This window comes from Frieseomelitta varia, unplaced genomic scaffold (assembly GCF_011392965.1).
Source record: "Frieseomelitta varia isolate USP_RPSP 00005682 unplaced genomic scaffold, Fvar_1.2 scaffold_805, whole genome shotgun sequence".
NCBI classification, from domain to species: Eukaryota; Metazoa; Arthropoda; class Insecta; order Hymenoptera; family Apidae; genus Frieseomelitta; species Frieseomelitta varia.
Window position 1 is genome coordinate 113,154 of NW_025110596.1, and position 20,681 is coordinate 133,834.

The 20,681-nt window shown below is 46.0% G+C and overlaps 1 protein-coding gene across 2 annotated transcripts in view; it reads right to left on the reverse strand.

The window, feature by feature from the left end:
* Window positions 1–20,681, reverse strand: part of LOC122536168 — a 210,390-nt gene that overhangs the window by 5,202 nt on the left and 184,507 nt on the right. For both annotated transcript variants that reach the window (XM_043668315.1, XM_043668314.1), the window contains exons 8-9: window positions 11,701–12,049; window positions 6,044–6,356 (exon numbers count right to left, since the gene is read on the reverse strand). In XM_043668315.1, coding sequence (XP_043524250.1) covers window positions 6,044–6,356; window positions 11,701–12,049 — 662 coding nt within the window. The remainder of the gene's footprint in view (window positions 1–6,043; window positions 6,357–11,700; window positions 12,050–20,681) is intronic.

Here is a 20,681-nt window from a genome sequence, read left to right on the forward strand (position 1 = left end):
TCGAGTTTATATCTTTCGGGATCGCGATACCGCGAACGACGTCCTTCCCGATATGAATATCGATTCACCGTTCGACGTGGTAAAGTAAAGTAAAGGCAAAGTCGCTGAACGACGGTGGTTGCGATTGATCTTCGACCACCGGTTTCTCACGGACCGCCATCATCTTCACCGGGGTTGAAAACCGGTGGAAATTCTCACATTGTTTTGAATAAACGATGTTTCATAGGATCGGTTTGCATAATAGAAGCGTGGAGCGAGATACTACGTGAGACGCAGCGGCATTTTCATGGAAATTTTCAACGAGCTCCACGCGGAGACGAGATGGTCAGGATCCGTGGAAAAAGGATGTCGGGGCGGGATGGGTCGCGCTGGAATGGGATGCCGCGTAATTTATCGCAGGCAATATTACCGACGACATTGAGCGGTCTGGAAAACCTCAGGGTCCTCCCCACCCCATACGTCTGTGTTTTATGGCGGCCGAGGCTCTCCCATATTTCGGCTCCGCTCCTCTTTGTTCCAGTGAATTTAAACGTGAATCGTCCCCGGATCGACGAACATTGGGAAAATACGTTTGCAAACGATGCAAAAAAACATCAGAGAAATTTCACTTCTGCGATCTCTGTTCGTTTCTTTCTCGTTTCTTTTGTATCACGCGTAAGATGGAAACTTTAAAAATTTGTCGAACCGTAGGTGTTGACCAACGTTTCATTATTGCGATCAGCCAGAAGCAGCAGGCTTATAAATCATCCAGCTGGATAATAAATAGGGAGATGTTTGAAGAAGCGTTTCCGAGTAATGGCCAGGTCGTTCCACTAGGCCGGCGATGATCGATTCGTTCACTTGATGCGCCATTTCTCCTGTATTCTATTTCCCGGGGAAATTGGTTACGGAACAACGTGGCCGCGTTCGCATGACGCGGGAGCTCCGCCGGCAGATTTAAGTAGATTGGATCACACGGCAGCATTTTTAATAATGGAAAATCCATTTGGACGCGTCGCGAATGTATATCTTGTTTGCCCGGGGTTTCGTCGAGTATCTCGGCTACGAGATTTCGCTCGCTTTATTTCTCGTCCGCGTCCTCTTGCCTTTTAAATGAATCGAGATCTCCACGATCGAGCATTTCCAACGTGTGTACGTACAGAGTGGAAAGAAAAGTTTGTCCGAAATACACGTAAAGAACCTGCCGCGAAATGCAATTTCAAGGTCGAAAAGGTTTCTCTTTTTTATTGCATTGTTTTCTACCAACTTTCCCGAGGAACCTAATAGTTCTTTTGAAAAATGGCAAAAAATGTGTGCGTGCTAACAGCGACTTTATAGCTCTTTATGGACGCATACGTCATGACTATTTTACGTAATTTTCGTATTAGGTTTTGCTAACATTTGATTTACCATAGTTGTAGCCTATCAGTGTAAGTCTAAATAATCAAATGATAAAACTAACATAAGTATAAACAAAGCGTAAACACTACGTGATACAGACATCATAACAGTAACGACAATCATAAAGTCGCTGTTAGCACGCATGTGTCCACAAAATGATTAAGAAACATTTTTTAGCATTTTTTCAAAAGAACTATTAGGTTTCTTGAAAGTCTTATTTTCGTGATGAGTAGAATACAATAAAAAAATGAAATTCAAGGTCAAGATCAATTTTACGGCAGATTCTTTACATCTCTCTCGAATGAAAGGTGTAGATTTCACCTATGACAGCCACGGGCAAATTTTTCTTTGCACTCTGCATATACTTTTTACTACGACCAGGCGAAACTAAAAAAAATCGTCAGTCATTCTTGTTAGGAAACCGACAATATCGACAAGAAACAATTTCGCCATCTGGGATCGATAGGTACAACTATTTATCGATTACAGATCGATCGTAAACCCAGAATCAAGGACATTATTTGTCTGGCACATTTGAAACTACAACAGTCGCCTTTGAGGCCGCCAACAGAAAATACGAATCTACTGTGTATAAAAGTGATAATAAAATACTCTCTCGTATAGCAACAATTCTAATTAATTTTCTCGTTGTCTCCCAGTTGGCAAAGGATCGCAGCTGATCAGCCTCGAGCGATATCAGCAGGAATAAATTGGTTGCGTCGTCCCGGGAACGTCGCGACGCATTCGGAATAATAAAGCGACATGGGCAAACATAAATCTCGCGTGGAACAACGCGTTGGACGGCTTCCGGATGAGCGGGTATAAACGGAGATCCGTTTTATCGGAGAGAAAACGCGTTTATCCTCGTTTTCTTCCTATCAATCCCGGCCCTAGCCTACTTTCGATCTGCCAATTTCGTGAAATAACAGCTCTTCTTGAAAGAAGAAGAACGGAGCAATGACGCGAACGAGCAGTCCCGAATTTTATGATAATTGCACGAAGGGCTCCTTTGGAGTCCGTGACACGTAGGTACATCGTATTTCCGGTAGTATAGATGCTTTGACGACTGGTCGTAATTGGCATTCGAAATTTTTTACGCTTACTCTCCAAGTCTGTTCGACCTTTCGGAAGAAGAACAAGAGACGAATTCAGTTTCGTTCTTACATTCCTCTTTTTCTTCTTCTTCTTCTTCTTCTCTCTTCTTTTCTCGTTTTTTCATTATTCCGATACGTCTTCGACAAATAGAACGACGAATGGCATTTTCTAGGGGACGAAATACGGACAAGAAGAGGAACAAAGGAGTTCACGGTGGTTGGCTGGCGACGGTAGGAACGAGCTTCGATGCTCAGTCAGTAGAAAAGGAACGTCCCCAGCCAGACGCCGATCGAATAATTCCTACAAAGAGAATTTTTACGGCTTGTGATTCTTCCCCCGTTCGACGGTTTCACCTGTGGCGGTGGCCAGGGGCAGTTGGCAAATTTCCTTCCCTTCCACGTCACGCACCCTGCATAACGATGGGTTTCCAATTAAAGCGGGAAAGTTAGCGAAGCGTCAGAATCAGTGGAGCGGCTCGGTGTTTGGTCGGCCCGCCGACAGTTTGGCTCTTCGCAGAGTCAATATTATCCTCTATCGCGCGGCTCTACGTTTCGCTCTTTGAGCCAGCGTTAAAAATAGAACGTCGAATATTTGTCGAACCCGTGTCCCATCTTAAACGTCCGTGAAATTGGGAGCTGCGTTTCCTGGTAGCTGGAACGTTCCCTCGAAGGCGGCAACAGCGAGATCGCGATAAAATAGGGCGCGTTGTATTATTCATGAAGACGTTTCAGACGATCGAAGTAGTAGTTCGAAACGGTAACTGCTCGCTAATTAGAGAAACGCGGCGCGCCCGCAACTTCGACGACGAGCTCGTAAGCCATCTTCCCATCTTCACGTACGTTCACATTAGTTAATTGAGTTCGAGCCGAGCTTCGAGTAAACAGGATCCACCGTAAATTGACACGGTGAGACGACGACGTTTGCGACCAAAACAATTTCCCGCGTCGCTGACTTTCCTCACCGAAAACGATCGGACCTTTTAACCTTTTCACGCGGAGGTTTCCTCCCCCCTTGCAATTAATGCGCGAACTCAAACAATGCCCCAAGTCGCTCGTCCTTTGTCTTCTTTCACACGCTCCGCTCCGCTCCACCGAGCATTAATCGCCGACGATTAATTGCTTATCCGACTTCTCGGATAATCCGCCGATGCACCCCGCTAGGATTATCTTCGCGGTCGTGTTTTCTCTTTTCGGCTGTCTCTTTTGCCCCATTTCTCGTGCTTCACCGAAGACAATGGCTCGTCGCCGACAATGGCTCACGGCGTGGAGAAGGTTAAAAGGTTCAATGGAAGGAACATTTAAGAGATATATCCACGTTATGTACACTCGAGAAATATGTACGTGCGGATGGATAACACCGACTCTAGGCGCGACTAAACATGTAAAGCGGAAAGCGAGACGAACGGGAGAGGAGGACCAAGTTTCGTTTATAATCGGCGACCAAGTTCAACTCGTTACCGACTTTGTCTCGAACAAAACATCTTCGTCCTGGCGTTCGAAAGTAATTGCCATCGAAGCCATCCCCGTCGTCGAGCCAGCCCAACGTTGTTTTATCGGTTCAGTCTTCCGAATTATTCAACGGAGGGGACGGGCAACGGGCGATGAAATTGCAGTAATCGACGTACAATTGCCTACCGCGTCCCCAGTGGTTCTCGACGTTAATCAAAGCGCGGTGTGAAAATAACGCGCATCAGGGACACCTGTCGCCCGATGGTTCGACTCCCCGGCACGGCAGTCGGTCGTTGCGAAATCTCGGCGTCATAAATCTGATTAGGCGACGCGTTTAGGGAGAGCCGCGCGCGTGTAATCGTTCGTGGAACGTCCAATCTCGTTGGCGCGTTTCCGCTGGTTTGCGAGGGAAATCGTTACGTTCGCCGGCGTGGCGTGCGAGAGGGGGAGAAAATCGGCGAATATTCGTCGCGTGAAAACGGTCGAATTTCCTGTCTGCGGAACCGGGTCGCTTTCCGGTCGCTCGTTTCAACCGCCGTCGAAGTTGGTTAGACTGGAGGACGAAGTGGCGGGGAGGAACTCGATGGAATTTCCAGAGCCGATTCGTCTTGCGGTGTCGTTAAAAATTCCAAAGAAGAAGAAGAGCACCGAGATACGAGAGCGAAGAGAGATCCCCGTGACTTGAGGGGGGAGGAGAGTCCCACGGCTGGAAACCGCAGACTTCTCGAGTGATTCTTTTTACGAGCCACCGAGTTACTACTGTTAGTAGACCCTGGACACCTCATCAGTTTCTTTTATGGATCCCGCTGTGTTCGTAACTTCGTTCGAAACCTCGAACACCGTAACCGGAGAAGTTCGCGTCCGTTCGTTTGGCATTGATCGCGTGATCGTTCCTCCTTTTTCTCTTTTTTTTTTTCTTTAATTTATTCTCTTAAGAAAAGCTTGAGGAAGCAAGATTCAATTCATGCTCGCGACTCTTGAGGGTAGAAAACGGTCACGAGTTGTAATCTAGTTTCTAACGATACATTCTACATACTGACAATCACGAGCTGAATCCTGAATCACGGACGAAATCGGATAGACCAGTGAAACTGTATTGATTCGGAAGCATTTTCAGTTAGCATTTACATGGAATCGGTAACGCGGAGTAAGCCGAATTTTTCGCCATCCGTCTGCCAGTTTAACGCACTCTCGGTTGTTTTTTGTTTTGCGTTGTCAAAGCGGTGATCGGCGGGAAGAAAAGAATTGAAGAAGGTTCGAGCGGCCACGAGCGAGCTTACACGAACTTTTCAGACGCTGTTATCGAGACGGCTAGTTGGAATTCTGCTCTCTCTCTCTCTCTCTCTCTCTCTTTTTTTTTCTTTTTCTTTTTCTCTTGTCGGACGCGGCGGTCGGGACCGTTATGCAACTTTCTGCTGCATAGCTACGGCCAGCTGCGGAGCAGCAGCACCGGGGATATTACCAGCCAGCAGCACTTTCGGAATTGCGAGCCACCAACCGGGAAACGGCAAGCCTGCCGCTCGAACGATTCTTACTCGACGCCCCCGCCCTTTTATTTTTCCTCCCTTGGACTTTTATGGCTCTTCCCTCCCCTCGTGTACGGCTGCTCGACGAATACAAATCAGCAGCCACTGTTCTTTCGCCCTCGAATTATCGCCCTCTTGCCAATTTACTTTCTTGCGGGGAGATTATCCGGCTGGAACGTGGCAAGTTTTCAGGGAAATCGGTTCATTTGACTTCTCTTTACCAATTAATTTTACAACACGCATATAGTATATAGCGTACGATATTCGCGACATTGTGTTTTGTTTTTTTTTTTTTATTAATCCAGAATGTCTGTGAACGATGTGAAAGAGCTAATGTGATTTTTATATCTGCTCCTTCTACAGGTTAGTTTATACTGTTATATGTCAGAATATAACACTTTCTGTTCGTTATGTATTTATTTAAACAGTGCGCAATATATTTTCTTTTCTAACATATAGACTTGCGAGAGTCTTTAAACAGACTCGCCTTTCACGCGTGTTGCCTACGTTATGCACCAGACATTTTCGCGATTTCGTTAGCGGCTGTAATGCGACGCAACCACTGATCGTGAAAATTTCACGCGTTGAACTCACCTCTATTCTAAAAGTCCATCCCTCGAGACTGAGTAGCTTGAGAGTGGTGTTCCTGGCGAGTGCGTGACAGAGCAGCCTGGAAGGATGATCGTCGAGGGCTAGACGTGGACTGGCCAGATCAAGAAGCTGAAGACAGGGCGCCTCTGTCAGCGCGAGGACCAACGGCATCACGTCCGCCGGTCTGGACGCACCGGCAGCTCTTAGAGCATCCAAATTCCGCGCCCTTCTAATGGTCTCGCCCAGGCAGCCCGCGTCTAATCCGCCCAGCAAACACTTGGACACGTTCAACGATCTCAGCTTGCAGTTCGGCTCTCTGGGGAATTGGATAAATCGTCATCGATTAGCTGACTACTATTTTCACGAATTGGTAGAGGAATTTTAACCACTTGCGCTGGCAAACTGAACTGCGGACCATAGCGAGTGACCAAACCGTATACTTGTCGGTATGACATCGCTGGATAGAAATTATTGAGAAGTAATGGATTTATTATTTTGTTTTACTTAGATATACTATTATAATAATATACTTAGTATTTAATATAATATAATATACTTATTATTTTGTTTTACTTAAATGTACTTAAAATTGAGATAATATTACAACTTTGGAACAGAAAGTTCTCGACGTGCGTGGCATGTCATTCCAGCGCAAGAGGTTAAAAGGAAATTTTTTTTTTTTTTGATGAAAATAGAAAATTTCACACAATGGTCTGAACTTGACGTTGAATGGCCGATTAATAATATCATTTTCTACGCAAGTCGACTCGAAAATTAATACCACAGCCTGTACTTATATAATAATGATGCATAAATTCTAAATTGTAATCAAATTTTCGAGTATCCCAGTTGTTTGAACACTGACATTAACGATTATTTCTAACACTTTATTTACATAATAATAATTAAATTGCTGCATTGTTTCTACTATAACAATTCTAAATGTCATTTAAAATTTTTCATAATTTATTCAAAACACTTAAACTGCCGATTACACATTCTTGTAATACTTTTTACAATACTTTTTTATATTAATAATGTTTTTACAACGGTCAATTCGATTATTTTCGAACATTATCGATCGATTTTGTTTTTGCTACGCTGGCCTAACATTATTAAACATTATCGCGAATAAACACTTGAAAAGGTGGGAGGGGGTGAGAAGGAAAGTGGGCTCTCAGTGTCGTTACGACGCAATTGAACTGGATTCAAATTCTAACAAGAATCCACTCGGGGGAGGGGTGAATAGTATCGATAATTGGGGGAGGATCATGAACTCTCTCTCTCTCTCTCTCTCTCTCCGACCAGGAGAAGAAATGGTGAATTAGCATAGGAAAAGTGGGCCAATAATACGAGATAGGACTAACAAGGCTTTCCATTACGTTCGTAACGAGGTAAAAAGAGAAAAAAATTTAATCCGAACGTTCATGCGAGTCTCTAATCTGCAATCACGGATTGCAACCCAAATTCCACAGCTTATGATCTACATTAAAATGTAACGCGTTGCAATTTGCATGCAACATTAACAGACTGCCGTCCTCTGCCACTTCTGTTTCAGGATAACCGGCGAGAGGGAGGGAGAAGAATCGAGAAAAGGGAAGAAGGAGGATTTAATCAAAGCAACTGACAAGCCCAGTAATTACGCAGGATCGATGATTACACTGGTACTATCCAGTCCAGGCAAGGGGGAGGGGGGCTGGTCCCCCTTTTTTATTAATTGAACGCAGATAGACTTTTAATTAAATCTCGTTCGCCCCGCTGGCCCGGACGGACGGACGGACGGACGGACGAAAAAGGGGAAAAGGGATCGGCGAGGAAATTACAAAAATGAAGGTCCGAGGTAAGTAAATGTAATTATGGCCGCAAGAAGCGAGGTAACGCGGGCCCGGTCTCTGTTTAACGAGATCGGTTCCGGCGGGTGGTATTGATTATTCGCCGGGTCGCTTGCAAATCGAACAGTTCCCCGACAAATCAGATCATCCGCTGGCACGCGCGGAGAGACCTATGCTTGATTAATCGACTTGTATCGCGTTTCATTAATCGGCCTGCTACGCGACCAAGTGGGAATAAATCAAACCTATCTCGTTACGTCGAGAATGGGAGAAATTTTCTTACTTGTTGGTCCAGTTCGGTCAGGATCCATTTTTCGCAGGATATTTACTCGGACTGTTAGCTCGGTGGCGCGATACGGCTTGGCGAAGCCTAATGGCGAACCTTTAATGGTAGCGGGCACAAAGTAAATCGTAGCGAGTGGGCAAGACGTATCTGTCGCGGGAGAAATATGGCCTGCGAAAGGTACGTGCCGGCTTTGAATCGCTCGTCGAGAATAAACACTTCATTCGGACCGCTCGCGGCGAATAAGCTACTCGGGGCCAATAAAAGTGATACTTTAAATCAAAGCGCGTATCAGTCCTCGTTCCTCTCTTTCTCTCTCTCTCTCTCTCTCTCTCTCTCTCTCAATTTTAACCGCGGTATCGCTCGCTTCTGGAGAACGTTTGCCCTGCTCGATGAGAATAAACGGCTAGCAGGTAGCCAATGAATCACCGTGGCTGCGCGACGTATGCATTTCGGGTATCGCGCTCCAGATTGATTTTTCTTTTGAGCGTCACACGCAACGCCCACGCAATACCCTTTCGAACGTAAAAACCGTCTCGATAAATTAGCGGACAACGGAACACTGAGATTTCCGAAACAATCGAACGAGAAACCCTGTTGCGACTTGTTGTTGGAACAGCGTTAGCACTCGGTGAATTACATTTGCCCTCGACTCGCTCGGTGCTACGTCGTGCCCGGACGAGAAAAGAGGAAAGAACAGTCGCAGAAAAATTTCTCTAAACGAATGAAGAAACGCGGAGAGGAAGCAAGAGTCGAGGGATACACGTAGCTATTGCAAGTCGTAAACAAGTTAATTGCGCCGAGCAAGAAGTTCCAGCCTCCTCCTCGCTGTTTCGTCTCCCAACTGCACTCAAAGAAGATTGTCCGAAGTTCTGGGCACGGGCCGCGTCTATCCGAGCGATCCAGACAACGTTTAACAACGTTAACCGCGCCGCGTTTTCGTCCGATACTTTCTTATTTCTTTTTCTATTTATTTATTTTTTCTTTTTTTTCATCAAGTCAATCTTACAGTTTACAAAATTCGAAAAAAAGTTTTTCTCCCCGTTGGGTAGAAAGAACGGTTTTGTTTTTCAAAGTCCAACACTGTTTTTCATTTATGGAAATCCATGGAAATCGACAGTTGGAACGTCGGTTCAAGAATTTTTCGACTTGTCCGCGTTCCGGTGCGTCACGGTGATTCGGAAACACGGCCCGTGCACGCGGGATAGCCGCTCCGCGCGCGTACGAATGGCTCGACGATGTTTTTTAATTAAAAACAGAGACGCGGGCCCGTCAGAGACGCGAGCAAATTGCACCTCGCCTCGGGAGAGAGAAAAATATTTCCGAGAAAAATTTCCCCTGTGCCGCCCCTTGGAAATATGTTTTCGTTAATATTCCTCGCGGCTGAAAACGATCGAAGCGTCATATAATACAAATACAAACAATGTTCGACTCGATGAAAATTTCGAGACGAGACTGAATTCATTGTTTTCGACCAAAGCGAGAAGGCCAAGGGTTGACGCGCGTTTGCTCGTAAACGGAGAAACAATGAGCGACGGATTCGGCACCAGCTGGGTCCACTTCCGTTCCACTGTGTGTACCAACGCGCCACGCGTCGCATCCGGAGGCATCCGGCTCGTAAACGGATTCATAAAGGCCGCGAGAGCGGCGCGCCTTTCTTTCTGCCTTTTCATCAACGCGTCGCGGTACAAATGGTCCAGACCACAATCAATAGAAGAAAAACACGGACGCCATCGTCATTCTTTTTACGACGATTCTCGCGCAGCCTTCCACATCGTTCCACGCTTCGGGGCTCCTGCTTTCCTGTCGGTTTTACGGTTCCTCGATGCGCGTGAAATCAAAACGGGTCCTCAAAGTTGACGCGTCTAATCGTATAATCCCGTGTTTGACTAAGCTCACGTTTCTTCTTTTATTTTATTCTTTTTTCTTTTTCCATATATATTAAACCATTACTATTGTCGCGCGGTGTAAGAAAAAAAAAAAAGTATTATTTAGAAAATTCAAACAATCGAGAAAAATTAAATGCCTTTCGTTTTTCGAACGAAATTACGCGGAGATGGGCTATTCCGCTTTTTCTCCGGTGACGTGCTTGATATTTGAAAAATCTCGGGTATCCGGTTCGGAAGGTTGCCAGGGCAAAGGAAAACTGGCGACCGCGAGATTATTCGAGGTGGTTACACCCGGGAATTTGAATGAAATTTCTCCCGGCGGCTCGTGGACGTCCGAATTATGACGTGAAATGCAGATGAAGGAATTCCATTGCGGGCCGTGTAATGGAACTACAGAAAGCTGAAACGGAGATCTTTTCGAGGGGACATGGGCGCGAACAATGAACGGTTTCCAGGTGACGAGCAGGTGAGGTTTGAAATTAACACCCAGCACGGCGAATCCGGACGCGCCGCAGGCAAGCGATAGAATTCTCTGTTCGAAAACTCGTTGGCTCCGACGAAACTCCATGGAGTGCCGCAGCAACGACCGTTGATCGATATTTCGCACTCGCGAGTAGAGTATCGTTCTTTCAGTTCCGAGGGACTTGAAATACATTCGCGAACATGCAAACAACGGACTTTCAGTCGCGAAATTTTCGCCACCGCTTTCCGAGAGTCAGCGAGAGACGAGGGTGGAATTTCCGCAATTTCCACGACCTTGCAAGAACGATGTTGACGCAATCCACATCCCTCCCCATTCCTTCCCTCGTCGCCTTTAAATTCCTCGTCTAACAATCGTCCATCCTGAAGGGAAGCACGCTCTTTGCTGAAACTTTCCAGCGGAAGTTCGTATAATTCCCTGAATGGCCACTCTCCCTCGTCTCTTTAATTTCCATAACTCATTTGCCGGCTGTTCTCGAGGACCAAATCTCGAGAACTTTCACGTCGAAGAACTCGCCGCGACGTTTCGCGCCGTGGCCTATCGAGTTACGCGGCGACCGGCGCCAATCTCTGTGGTTTTGGCCGAACCGCGAATTCATTTCAATTTTCCGTCCGCGAATATCAAACGTGAGGCCATTCACTTTTGATTGATTTTGAGTGATTTTACCTTACGTTTTCACTTTTAGATTAACTCCACCATAAGATTTCGAAATTAATAATTAATTAATAATAATTTAACAATCCAATAAGATTTCGAAACGGCCACCATTGTTCACGATTAAACGTGCTTGCGCTGGAACGTCGAGAACTTCTCGTTCCAAAATTGTAATATTATCTCAGTTTTAAGTATATTTAAGTGAAACAAAATAATAAGTACATTATATTATATTAAATACTAAGTATATTATTATAATAGTATATCTAAGTGAAACAAAATAATAAATTTGTTACTTCTCAAGAATTTCTATCCAGTGATGCCGACGAGTTCGAAGGGAAAGCGAAACGAATATATTGTAGACGGTGTTTGGCCACTCGTTATGGTCCGCAATCCCAAGTTCCCAGCGCAAGTGGTTAAAACAGCGTCGACTCCGTCCGCCGGACAGTTTCAGATCGACTCGCCACGGCCACGATCGATCGACGATCGTTTCCGAAACGAGGACAGGATATAATTCTCACCTGATAGCGTTGAAGATCTCGTGAAAGCCAGTTCCTTGGTGGCTGGTAACGTCGCACGTGGGCAACGGGTGCAGCAATGGCAAACGATGACAGAGGACGCTGTCGCTGTTTCTCTTGCTGCTGCCGTTGCTGTCCCTGTCCCTGTCGTTCTGCGGCAGCGGCCCGTTCCCGGTGGCGGGCGCAGGACCAAGGCCAAGCCCGAGGGGAAGTCGCGGCAAAGTGGCGGGCCTCGTTAAACTGCCGTAAGCTGCCAACGCGCCTCTCGGCAGCGACGAGTAACAGCGATTCAGTGGTAGCGTGCCAAGGGTGCTGGACGCGCATCCGCTGCTTCCGGAGCCGGAGCCTGAACCTGTGCAATCACGCGGAGCTCACGTTAGCTTGGATGGAACATCCTCGTCGAGGTAGCAACGACAGAGAGAGAGAGACCTTGTCTCGATCGTTCCTCGTCACTCTCTGCGAAGTTAGTTTTGCGTATCGAGAGAGATTACATTTTTTTGCAATTATATTTTTGTTCTTTACTTATTATAATTGTAGGAGTGCAAAGGAATGTCGGCAGTGGAATAAACTTCACATTAAAGGAAAAATATGGAACAAAGGATCTTCAGAATTGCGAAATCCCTAGAAGCAATAAGGGTGCTACCTGAAGAAGACTGTAAATGATACTCGGGAGTAAAGAAAAGGTGGGAATTGAACGAGTTGGACGAACTGGCAGCATTTTTGTACAAGCGTCGAATTGTACGAGTATGTAGTTGTATAACAGTATGTTTTTTTACAGGGACGACACTTGATATTTTTGACTGAGTCTCCTTCTCTTCTTAGCACGTCTCTTTGTAATTTTGTGGTAAGTCCAAGAGAGGAGGAAAGAAATTTTATTGGAATTTCCCCTATGAATAAGCGTTTGTAGAACACTTTCGAAAGACGATTACTGACTCAGTGTTAGCACTAACAATACAATAAGTTAATATTGTTAGTCATCCAACACTAAAATCTATCGCAGGTCACGTTTATGACCTGAAAACGGCTCAGGCAATTATTTGCAATAATTGTAAAATTATATATTATCAAAATATTAAACATAAAATGACCAGTTTAAAAATTTGGTTCCAAATTCTGTGTTCATTGTTATTCCTTTCGTTTTGTTTAACTCTTATATAAAAAGGATAAAAGTATTAGGGACACTCATAAATAACGTCGTTTCCTTCAAATTTAATAAACATTGCCGCCTACAATAATATATAATGGTGACAATAATTCAACTTATTGAGATTTAGTATGCTGTATTGTTAAATTATACTGTAGATTAAAACTGTATTAACTGTTAAATAAAATAAAATTTTGCACAGTTGTTCAAAAAACGACATTACTTGCGAGTACCCCTAACATATAACTTCTTCCGTGTCTAAAAGTTATTCTGTTACATTGTTCCCTGTATTAAATTGACAATTAGTTGTATTATTTTCGTAAAAGGAATAGGTATACATCAAGTGCCGGAGTGCGTGTTAGTGTTTAAGGATACGAGAAAAAGAAAGAAAAGAGAATGAATGGCAACGAGTCAGCGCATGTCGAGAAAGAGTGTGGATCCGATTCTTGACCAGCAGGAGAAAAGCAGCGTGAAATCGCCTAATGATCGAGTAGACAACGTGTAGTTGAATCTGCCTAGCTTGACATGTACTGAAAAACATACAAATCAATGATTTGAAAAGTAACAAGGTGAATCTCAACCTCGTTCAAATTCACGATTCAAGATTGCCAACCAACATCCAAAAGATTTCTACGAACTGGTAACGGCGTTAAGGCAATTTGTATGTGAAGAACGCGCGGCAGTGTCGTCCGGCGAAGGAAGCTGGTAAGATTTCACATAGCGTGCATAAACCCTGGCGACGACTGCGTTAAACGAGATACACACCGGGCGGCGGGTCTTTAAGGCGGGTTTAGTAAAGTTTACCGGCAGTAAACCTTCTGCCGCGTAGAATTAATATAAACGAAGTGTATAAGCGAGAAGGGGTAACGTGGTCGGCTGGCACGGTTGCTAGGCGGTTGGTAAAGTAAAGCGGCGGACTCGGATCCGGACAGGAAGCGGTTACGAAGGGAACTCTATTAGAGGCCATCCTCCTGCCTTGCTCCTCCGCCGTCAACACTCTCTGGAAGATAATGGCTTCAATGACGAACAATGCGTCACACGGGTGAACGCACTGCTAAATAAAACCGCGATGCGAAGCGTCGCATGTAAGCGCGAATTTTACGACGAGCGAATCCGTTCCAAGATTCGCCATTTCCCCAAACTACGTGCAACGTGAAAGTATTCCCTTTTCTTTACAAGCGAATAGGCTCGCGTGTTTTACGAGAATCTCGTCTCGTCTCGTTCACCTTGCATCCCGCCCGGACGATCGCATTGTCGCGAACTGGAGCCGGTGGAGCTTTATATCTGCGAGGAGGACAGCTACGCGCAACAGCTCGTGCCCAGAATGAAAAGTATAAAACGTTTACGAGCCAGAGCGTTTACGAGTGAACGACGACGACGCCGCGTGTCGTCGGAGGAATTTACGAAGTCGACGAGTCTAGCCTGCCCGATCGAATTTTACGCGAGCTGCACGTCTCAGCCCGAATATAACACGGGACGAAAGATATATTTCACAGAGCGTGTGGAACGCTTGAATTTCGAGGGACGAGAGCCACATGCACGGAGCGACAGACGCGACAACCTCGTTACATCGACCGGGTGTTTTATTTTCGACGGCTGTTGGCTTCGCGATGGCCACCAGCATGAGGAGTTGGCGAACTCCTTTTCGGATGTGGTCTCGTGCGGATCGTCTCAGAAATTCCCTCGCGGAAAGGAACCGACGAACACTGCTTCTGAAACGCTCGCTGGATCCCTGCTCGGAATGGGTTCACGCAGCGATGACTTTCTATCGAGAAATTTTTTTCTCACCACGTTGTTGAACTTCAACGCAGGTTCAATCTGGGCGTAAGTTACGGAGAGGAGGAAGAGTCTCGGCGACGTTTCCGTAACGGAGCTTTTTACGGAGCTCCACTTTCGCCGTGCGGCGAGTCAAGGGAAAATGGAAAACGCCGCTTCGAGCCAGGAAATGAGACTCGTCGCTCGAGAACTTCCTGAGCTAGGAATTCCCTGACTCTGTCCGCCCTCGTTACTACGTTACTGCCCGACCGTTGCTCCACGCTGGAACAATTAGCAACGGCAGCGTCGGCGAGTTACCCAAGGTAATAACCAACCGCGAAACGCCGATGGGATTCATTATTCTTTACGAGCCGCGAGCGATAGCGTTGTTTCAGTCCGAGATCGTTCGAGCACACGGCTCTTGGAGACAGCTGCGCTCTCGCCGAACGTTAATTTCTTTTTCTAACGGGGAGAATTAGCTGGAAACTTGTCGAGTGTCAATAGACACGGTTTAACCTGCGTACGCAGCTGTCGTTTTCACTAAAATCGACGCACGACGATCGAACGACCTCGGTTTTCTCGCGCATGGAGGAAGAGACGAGGCGACGGAAGATTTTACGAAACGGGTACGCGATGTGTCTTTAAAGACACGCGTTTCTGCCTCTTGGCGAATCGTTTTAACGGCGACGACAATCGCGGATGCTCGTATCAAGCCCTGATGTTTTCACGGACGCGGGACTCGACGACGAATTTACGCTGACTCGCGCCATGCTACCCCGAGGAAAAAACCATTTCCCGTTCTGAAGCGTCGTAATGGACGTTTCCATCGGCCACGGTACATTGGATTCAAACTATCGCTCTCTCTCTCTCTCTCTCTCTCTTTCCCTTTCTCTCATTCCGAACCGATTTAATTCCGCTTCGAATCTCCGAGGCGTGATCGAGTCCGCACTCGAATACTCATTTCCACCGAGTTCCTTTAACCCCTTTTCTCATCCCGGAAGACTTGTTATTATTTCACAGAACCACGGCCCCAGCCGTTTTATTCCACGCTCTGCTTCCTTTTCTCTCTCTCCTCTCACTCGTCCCTGTTTCTTAAATTTCCCGCTCTCCTTTGCAGCAGGCTGCCTCGATATATTCTTCCGCTTTGGCGAACCTTTTAAAAACTTCATCAAAGACAACCGGAAAGACCCTTGGAAAAACCTCTCTGGGATCGTCGTTGCCGATGCAACGAGGGAGAATGGGAATAGTCCACGATCTTTCCAGATCGGGAGCATTTGAATAATCGATGGCGATCGCGGGGCAAAACCGGCGACCGGGTTCGATTGGGTTTCCGTCGACTATGCTCGAAGCTCGCCCGTGGCTTTTGCTCCTATTGCTCGTCTCCGGTTACCAGCCCGGTGGACGACGCGTGCACGATCGCGTGTTCGATGGATCAATTACCGCGTGTTGGAAACGCGACGTTGGAAGCTGCGCGAGTATCAGCCTACGCTCGAGATGGAATTTTTCGAATAAAAACTATCCAAGTATCGTTCGTAGTATCAATCGTAGAACCATATTTTAACTCGGGTGAATGCATAATAATACAGTGTCTAAAAATTGATTACAAAGGCAAAATTTATTGCAACCAATGCTGTCCATATAGAGGTATATTAAACGAGGGGGAAAAGAAACTTAAACATATACGTCTCATTTTGTAATAATTTCCACTTGTCTGTCTTTTCATTTGCCTTCGTAATAAATTTTCGAAATTGTAAAGAAACCTTATGGACACCCTGTATTTCATGTGTACTTTCGATCTGTGGCCAGACTTTCTTACGAAAAGAATATTTCTTTCCAGAGAAATGGCGTCCAACGTTCTTGTTAAAAAGTCAAGCTACAACGAGGAGAATTCGTGTACACGGTGCAGTTGGAGATCGATTCGCGGGGAACAATGTTCCGCCGGGAGGACGAACGAACGCGTATCGGTGCACCGTTTCTGTTTTCGTGCCGTTCGACGAACCGGAAGCGTTAGTAACGCCAAGTTTCACCGAGGGAAGTTGAGAATCGCGAGCAAACACCGAACGATCCGACGTTAACGCGAGCGGGCGGAGGGGATGCAAACGCGTCAGTGTTGTTCTTCGACGATGTCGGGGGAGCCCGTTAATAGTTCGAACCCGAAGCGCTTCAAGTTCCTCGAGTTACCAACTGTTTATAGTAGACGGTGGCAACTCGGTCGGATCGATCGGGAATTTGTTACCACCGAGATAGCTCGCATTTTCTCGGCGAGGGGTGCTTTATTAACATTTATTAACGTATCGCGCGTACCATTCTTCAACCACCTCTTCATTAATTCGGTAAAACGAATTTTCACGAACCTTTCGGTGTGAATTTCGAGCGGCCGCGATCTGAAGGGCTGCGACGCTTCAATTTCGAAGGGGACGTTTCGTCCCTTTCGCGGCAAGAGGGGAGATTAAAGCGCCGCGATAAGGGTCGTCCGATTTCAAGCGGAGTGGCGCGCGAGCGCGCCGCCGCCACTATTTCACTAAATAACCACTTAAGACAGATAATGGAGGCACACGCGCGGATTAAGGGCTTCCATTTGCCGTGGCTGGGAACTGAAGCTTGACCCAAATTATCAAAGAACATTACGGGTTCTCGTTGCATCTAAATTCATTCGCGCTCGTGCCGGACCGAGTGGCGAGGGGAATAATAAACGGGTGAATTTCATTCTTTTTCTCTCCCCCCCCCCCCCCCCCACCCCTCTCCCTCTTGGATTTCATTAAAGTTGCGGACCGGCCGAGATAATCACGCAATTCGTTAGAAAAAGAAGTGGGGGAAATAACGTTCCCAGAGGCGCATTCGAAAATGTTCCACGCCTGGTGTGGTTGTGATCCTTGCTCTCGAAATTATAATTATCGTCGATTGACGCCATTTATGCCTTCTCCATTTGAGAGTGAAACTGTCGCGAGTCGCTCTCGAGAGTATTTCTCGCAAATGGATACTGCTTCTGCGAGTTATTATCGCTCAATAGTTTGAGAGAAAAAAAAAAAAAAATGGAGAATACTCTCGAAAGTGACTCTCGCAAGAAACTCACAAATAGAGAAGGGCGTTAAACGTCCACCTTAGCGACACCTCGCGCTTTCACGTTTCATATTCACCCTCGAACCTCGTGTAAACCGTTTTTCTTCCAAAGGCCACGCGCTTTCCGGGAACGTCGAACAGGGAATGGCTCTTCGACGAGCCAAAGACAAATTCCCAATTACGCTCGGAAGCAGGAAACTCGGCTGGAAACGGTCAGCGTTGGCGAGACGGAGAGGCAGGGCCCGGGAATCGATTCCGTAGCCAACCGTGCAAAGAAAGCGGACGATCGGCGATGACTACACAGGGACCCGGGGATAGTTGCAGCGATACTGGAATGCTTTGATGCTCTATCGCGGCGCGGAGCGGCCTCGCCGAGAAATCAAATTTCTGCTTCGGGCTGATCGCGCTGTCGTGCGCATTTCGATTCGCTCGTTGATCTAGAAACTAATTTCCTACGAATAAATTTGCTCTTTTGAATTCCACCCCTTCGAATCCAAACTTTCTATTTTCCATCAGACTGCGTGTTATATTAACCCTCCGACTGTCGTGCCGGAGTCATTTTTGACCCGTGTTGAGAGCTACTCGAGTGCAACACAGTGATAGGCGCTGCGTGTGTTAATAACTGAAATCTGATCGCCAAAGTGCCGAAGTAACGAAAACTGAAGACAAAAGACGAAACAAATCAGTTTTTGGTAAAGCCCTGACAGGGAGGAAAGACGTGCGCATCGAAGCAATTTCTTATTTCAAAGTTTATTTTATATTTTAGTGTTTTTATTATTGTTTTAGTATTTTAGCATTGTATTTTAGTTTGTACTATTTTTGTTTTTAGTATTTAGTATTTTATATTAGTTTTGTATTTACTATTTAGATTTTAGTTTTTAGCACAATTTTAATATTTTACTATTTTTATTGCTAATTTACTGTTTTTACTATTATTATAGTTCTTTTTATTACTTTTTTCCGTTGTTTATATTTGTTTCCATTTGTTGACGCAATGTCTTCATTTACTAACGAGCAATCTTTCTTCGTCTTCTCTCGCTGAATTTGCACAAGACGTTTCTGACAATGAACAATCATCAGATAACGGAAGTGTATCAAATAGTGACGGTGAACCCGAAATGCAACAAGACAATATATCAGAAACTGTGGATAATGTGGTTCCAGAAAACCAGGAATTTGAACGTAATTGGCAACGTATTGGACCTAGCAAGGATACAGCGATTGTCCCTTGTCAATGTATAAATATAAATAAATACAACATTATTATTCGTGTGATTATTTGTTCCTATATGCTCCTACATATTCCTATATGAGTCGGTTGTCTGTCACTGTGTTGGTCTCGAGCGACGGTCACTCTTTGCGTTAGTACAATATCGGTGAGCCGCCCGGGCGATCTAAATATGTATATTAGTGGAATATCCGTGTGAGTCAGAAATGACCCCGGTACGGGACTGCGAGCTGAAACGACAGTAACGTTGTTTCTCTCGTTCGTTGCAGATGCGCCAGGAGATCGGAAGGATCTACCAGGATCCCGTAACGGAAGCAAATAGGCGTGTGTCGGCTGCGGGGCAGACTTTATCGAGACGGATAAAGAGAGTGGCCGAGAGTTCGCGCATCGAGAAAAGGAAAACTGAGCGATCGTTGATACACAAGGGCAACTTTAAACAAAGGAGAGGGAACGAGGTTAATCGCGTCTGGAATCACGGTGAAAACGATCCACGAGGTACATAGATGGCTGATAAACGTGATTCGATATTGCCAATGTTGAAATTGCAACGTAAAATTGTTCACCGGTGAACAGGCTGTTCGGCGGAAAATAATGTCGAAATGGATTGCGAGCCTCGACGCTTGGTTACGTAACGCAAATGGGATTTTCATAATTGTCTCCGGCCACGCGGAACAGAGTTACAGCCTATCATTTGCCGAAGCTTTCTGATGGATATATCTGATTATCGAAGATCAATCGGCCTTTGCCGGATCCCGCGAATGCCAGCAATGTCGTACGAAAATTGAAAACTATTCCGCCGCCGCGCAATTTCCAGAATTCGTAGAATTTTCCTCTGAACGATACGTGGTGCCGCTTTTCCGTCGATTGTTTATTCAATTCTCCGACGAGAATTCGACGAACAATTCGATAAAAATAATGTTTGGCCGTGGCGGAATATTACTCCCCGCGTCGTTCTGTAAAATCAGTCGAAAGGAAAGTTGAAAAAAAGGGAAGAAATGACGAGCATCCGCGGAGAAACCGTCAAGCCGAAAGATTTGATTTGTCTACGACTCGGTTATAGACACGGCGGCGAGAAAGATTGCCTTCGATTCGACCTCGGAAGTAGAAACTCGAAGGGCGTTCTCCCGAGGGACTGTTCTTTCAGCCAGTCAGAAGTAAACTCGATCTCCTCCCGTTATATCCGTTTAGAGAAAATAGGGAACGATCGAAGTTCCCCGAGTGTCCTCGAGGATCGCCGATATAAAAAAAGAAAAAAAATATTCCGCCCGATCGTGTTTCGTTGCCGTGTACAAAATTCGACAAAAATCGAGGCGAGCGATTCGAATTTGCGATTCACCGTCCGCAGGAAGTAACCGAGCCACTTTCAGATCGGGATCGATCGATCTGAATCGGCAATTTCGAGAGAAAGAAGAGCCGGGGACAGAGTTCTCTCTCTCGTCGGGGAATTACAGGTGTTTGTAATCGTCGGAAGGAGCAACAATCTGGAAACCAGAGGCCGCGTGTAGTATGCACACAGCTCGGTGGCCGGTGTTTGCCGACGATAACATCAACCGCGGCGACGACCGTTCGTCGGAGCCAACGAGCCAACCAGCGAGGTGCTGCGGATCGTTTCGAGGGACGCGGAATGGACCCGTGAACGCGATTGTCCCACGGTAAATGTTTGTTTTACACGCTTATTGCGAGATTATGTGCGTCGAGGTGGTTGCCCGGATCTCGCGGGCAAACGATCCACCTCTGTCTGAACGTTTGTTCCAGCATGTGAGAAGATATTTTCAAACTCTCGTTTCACCGAGAATT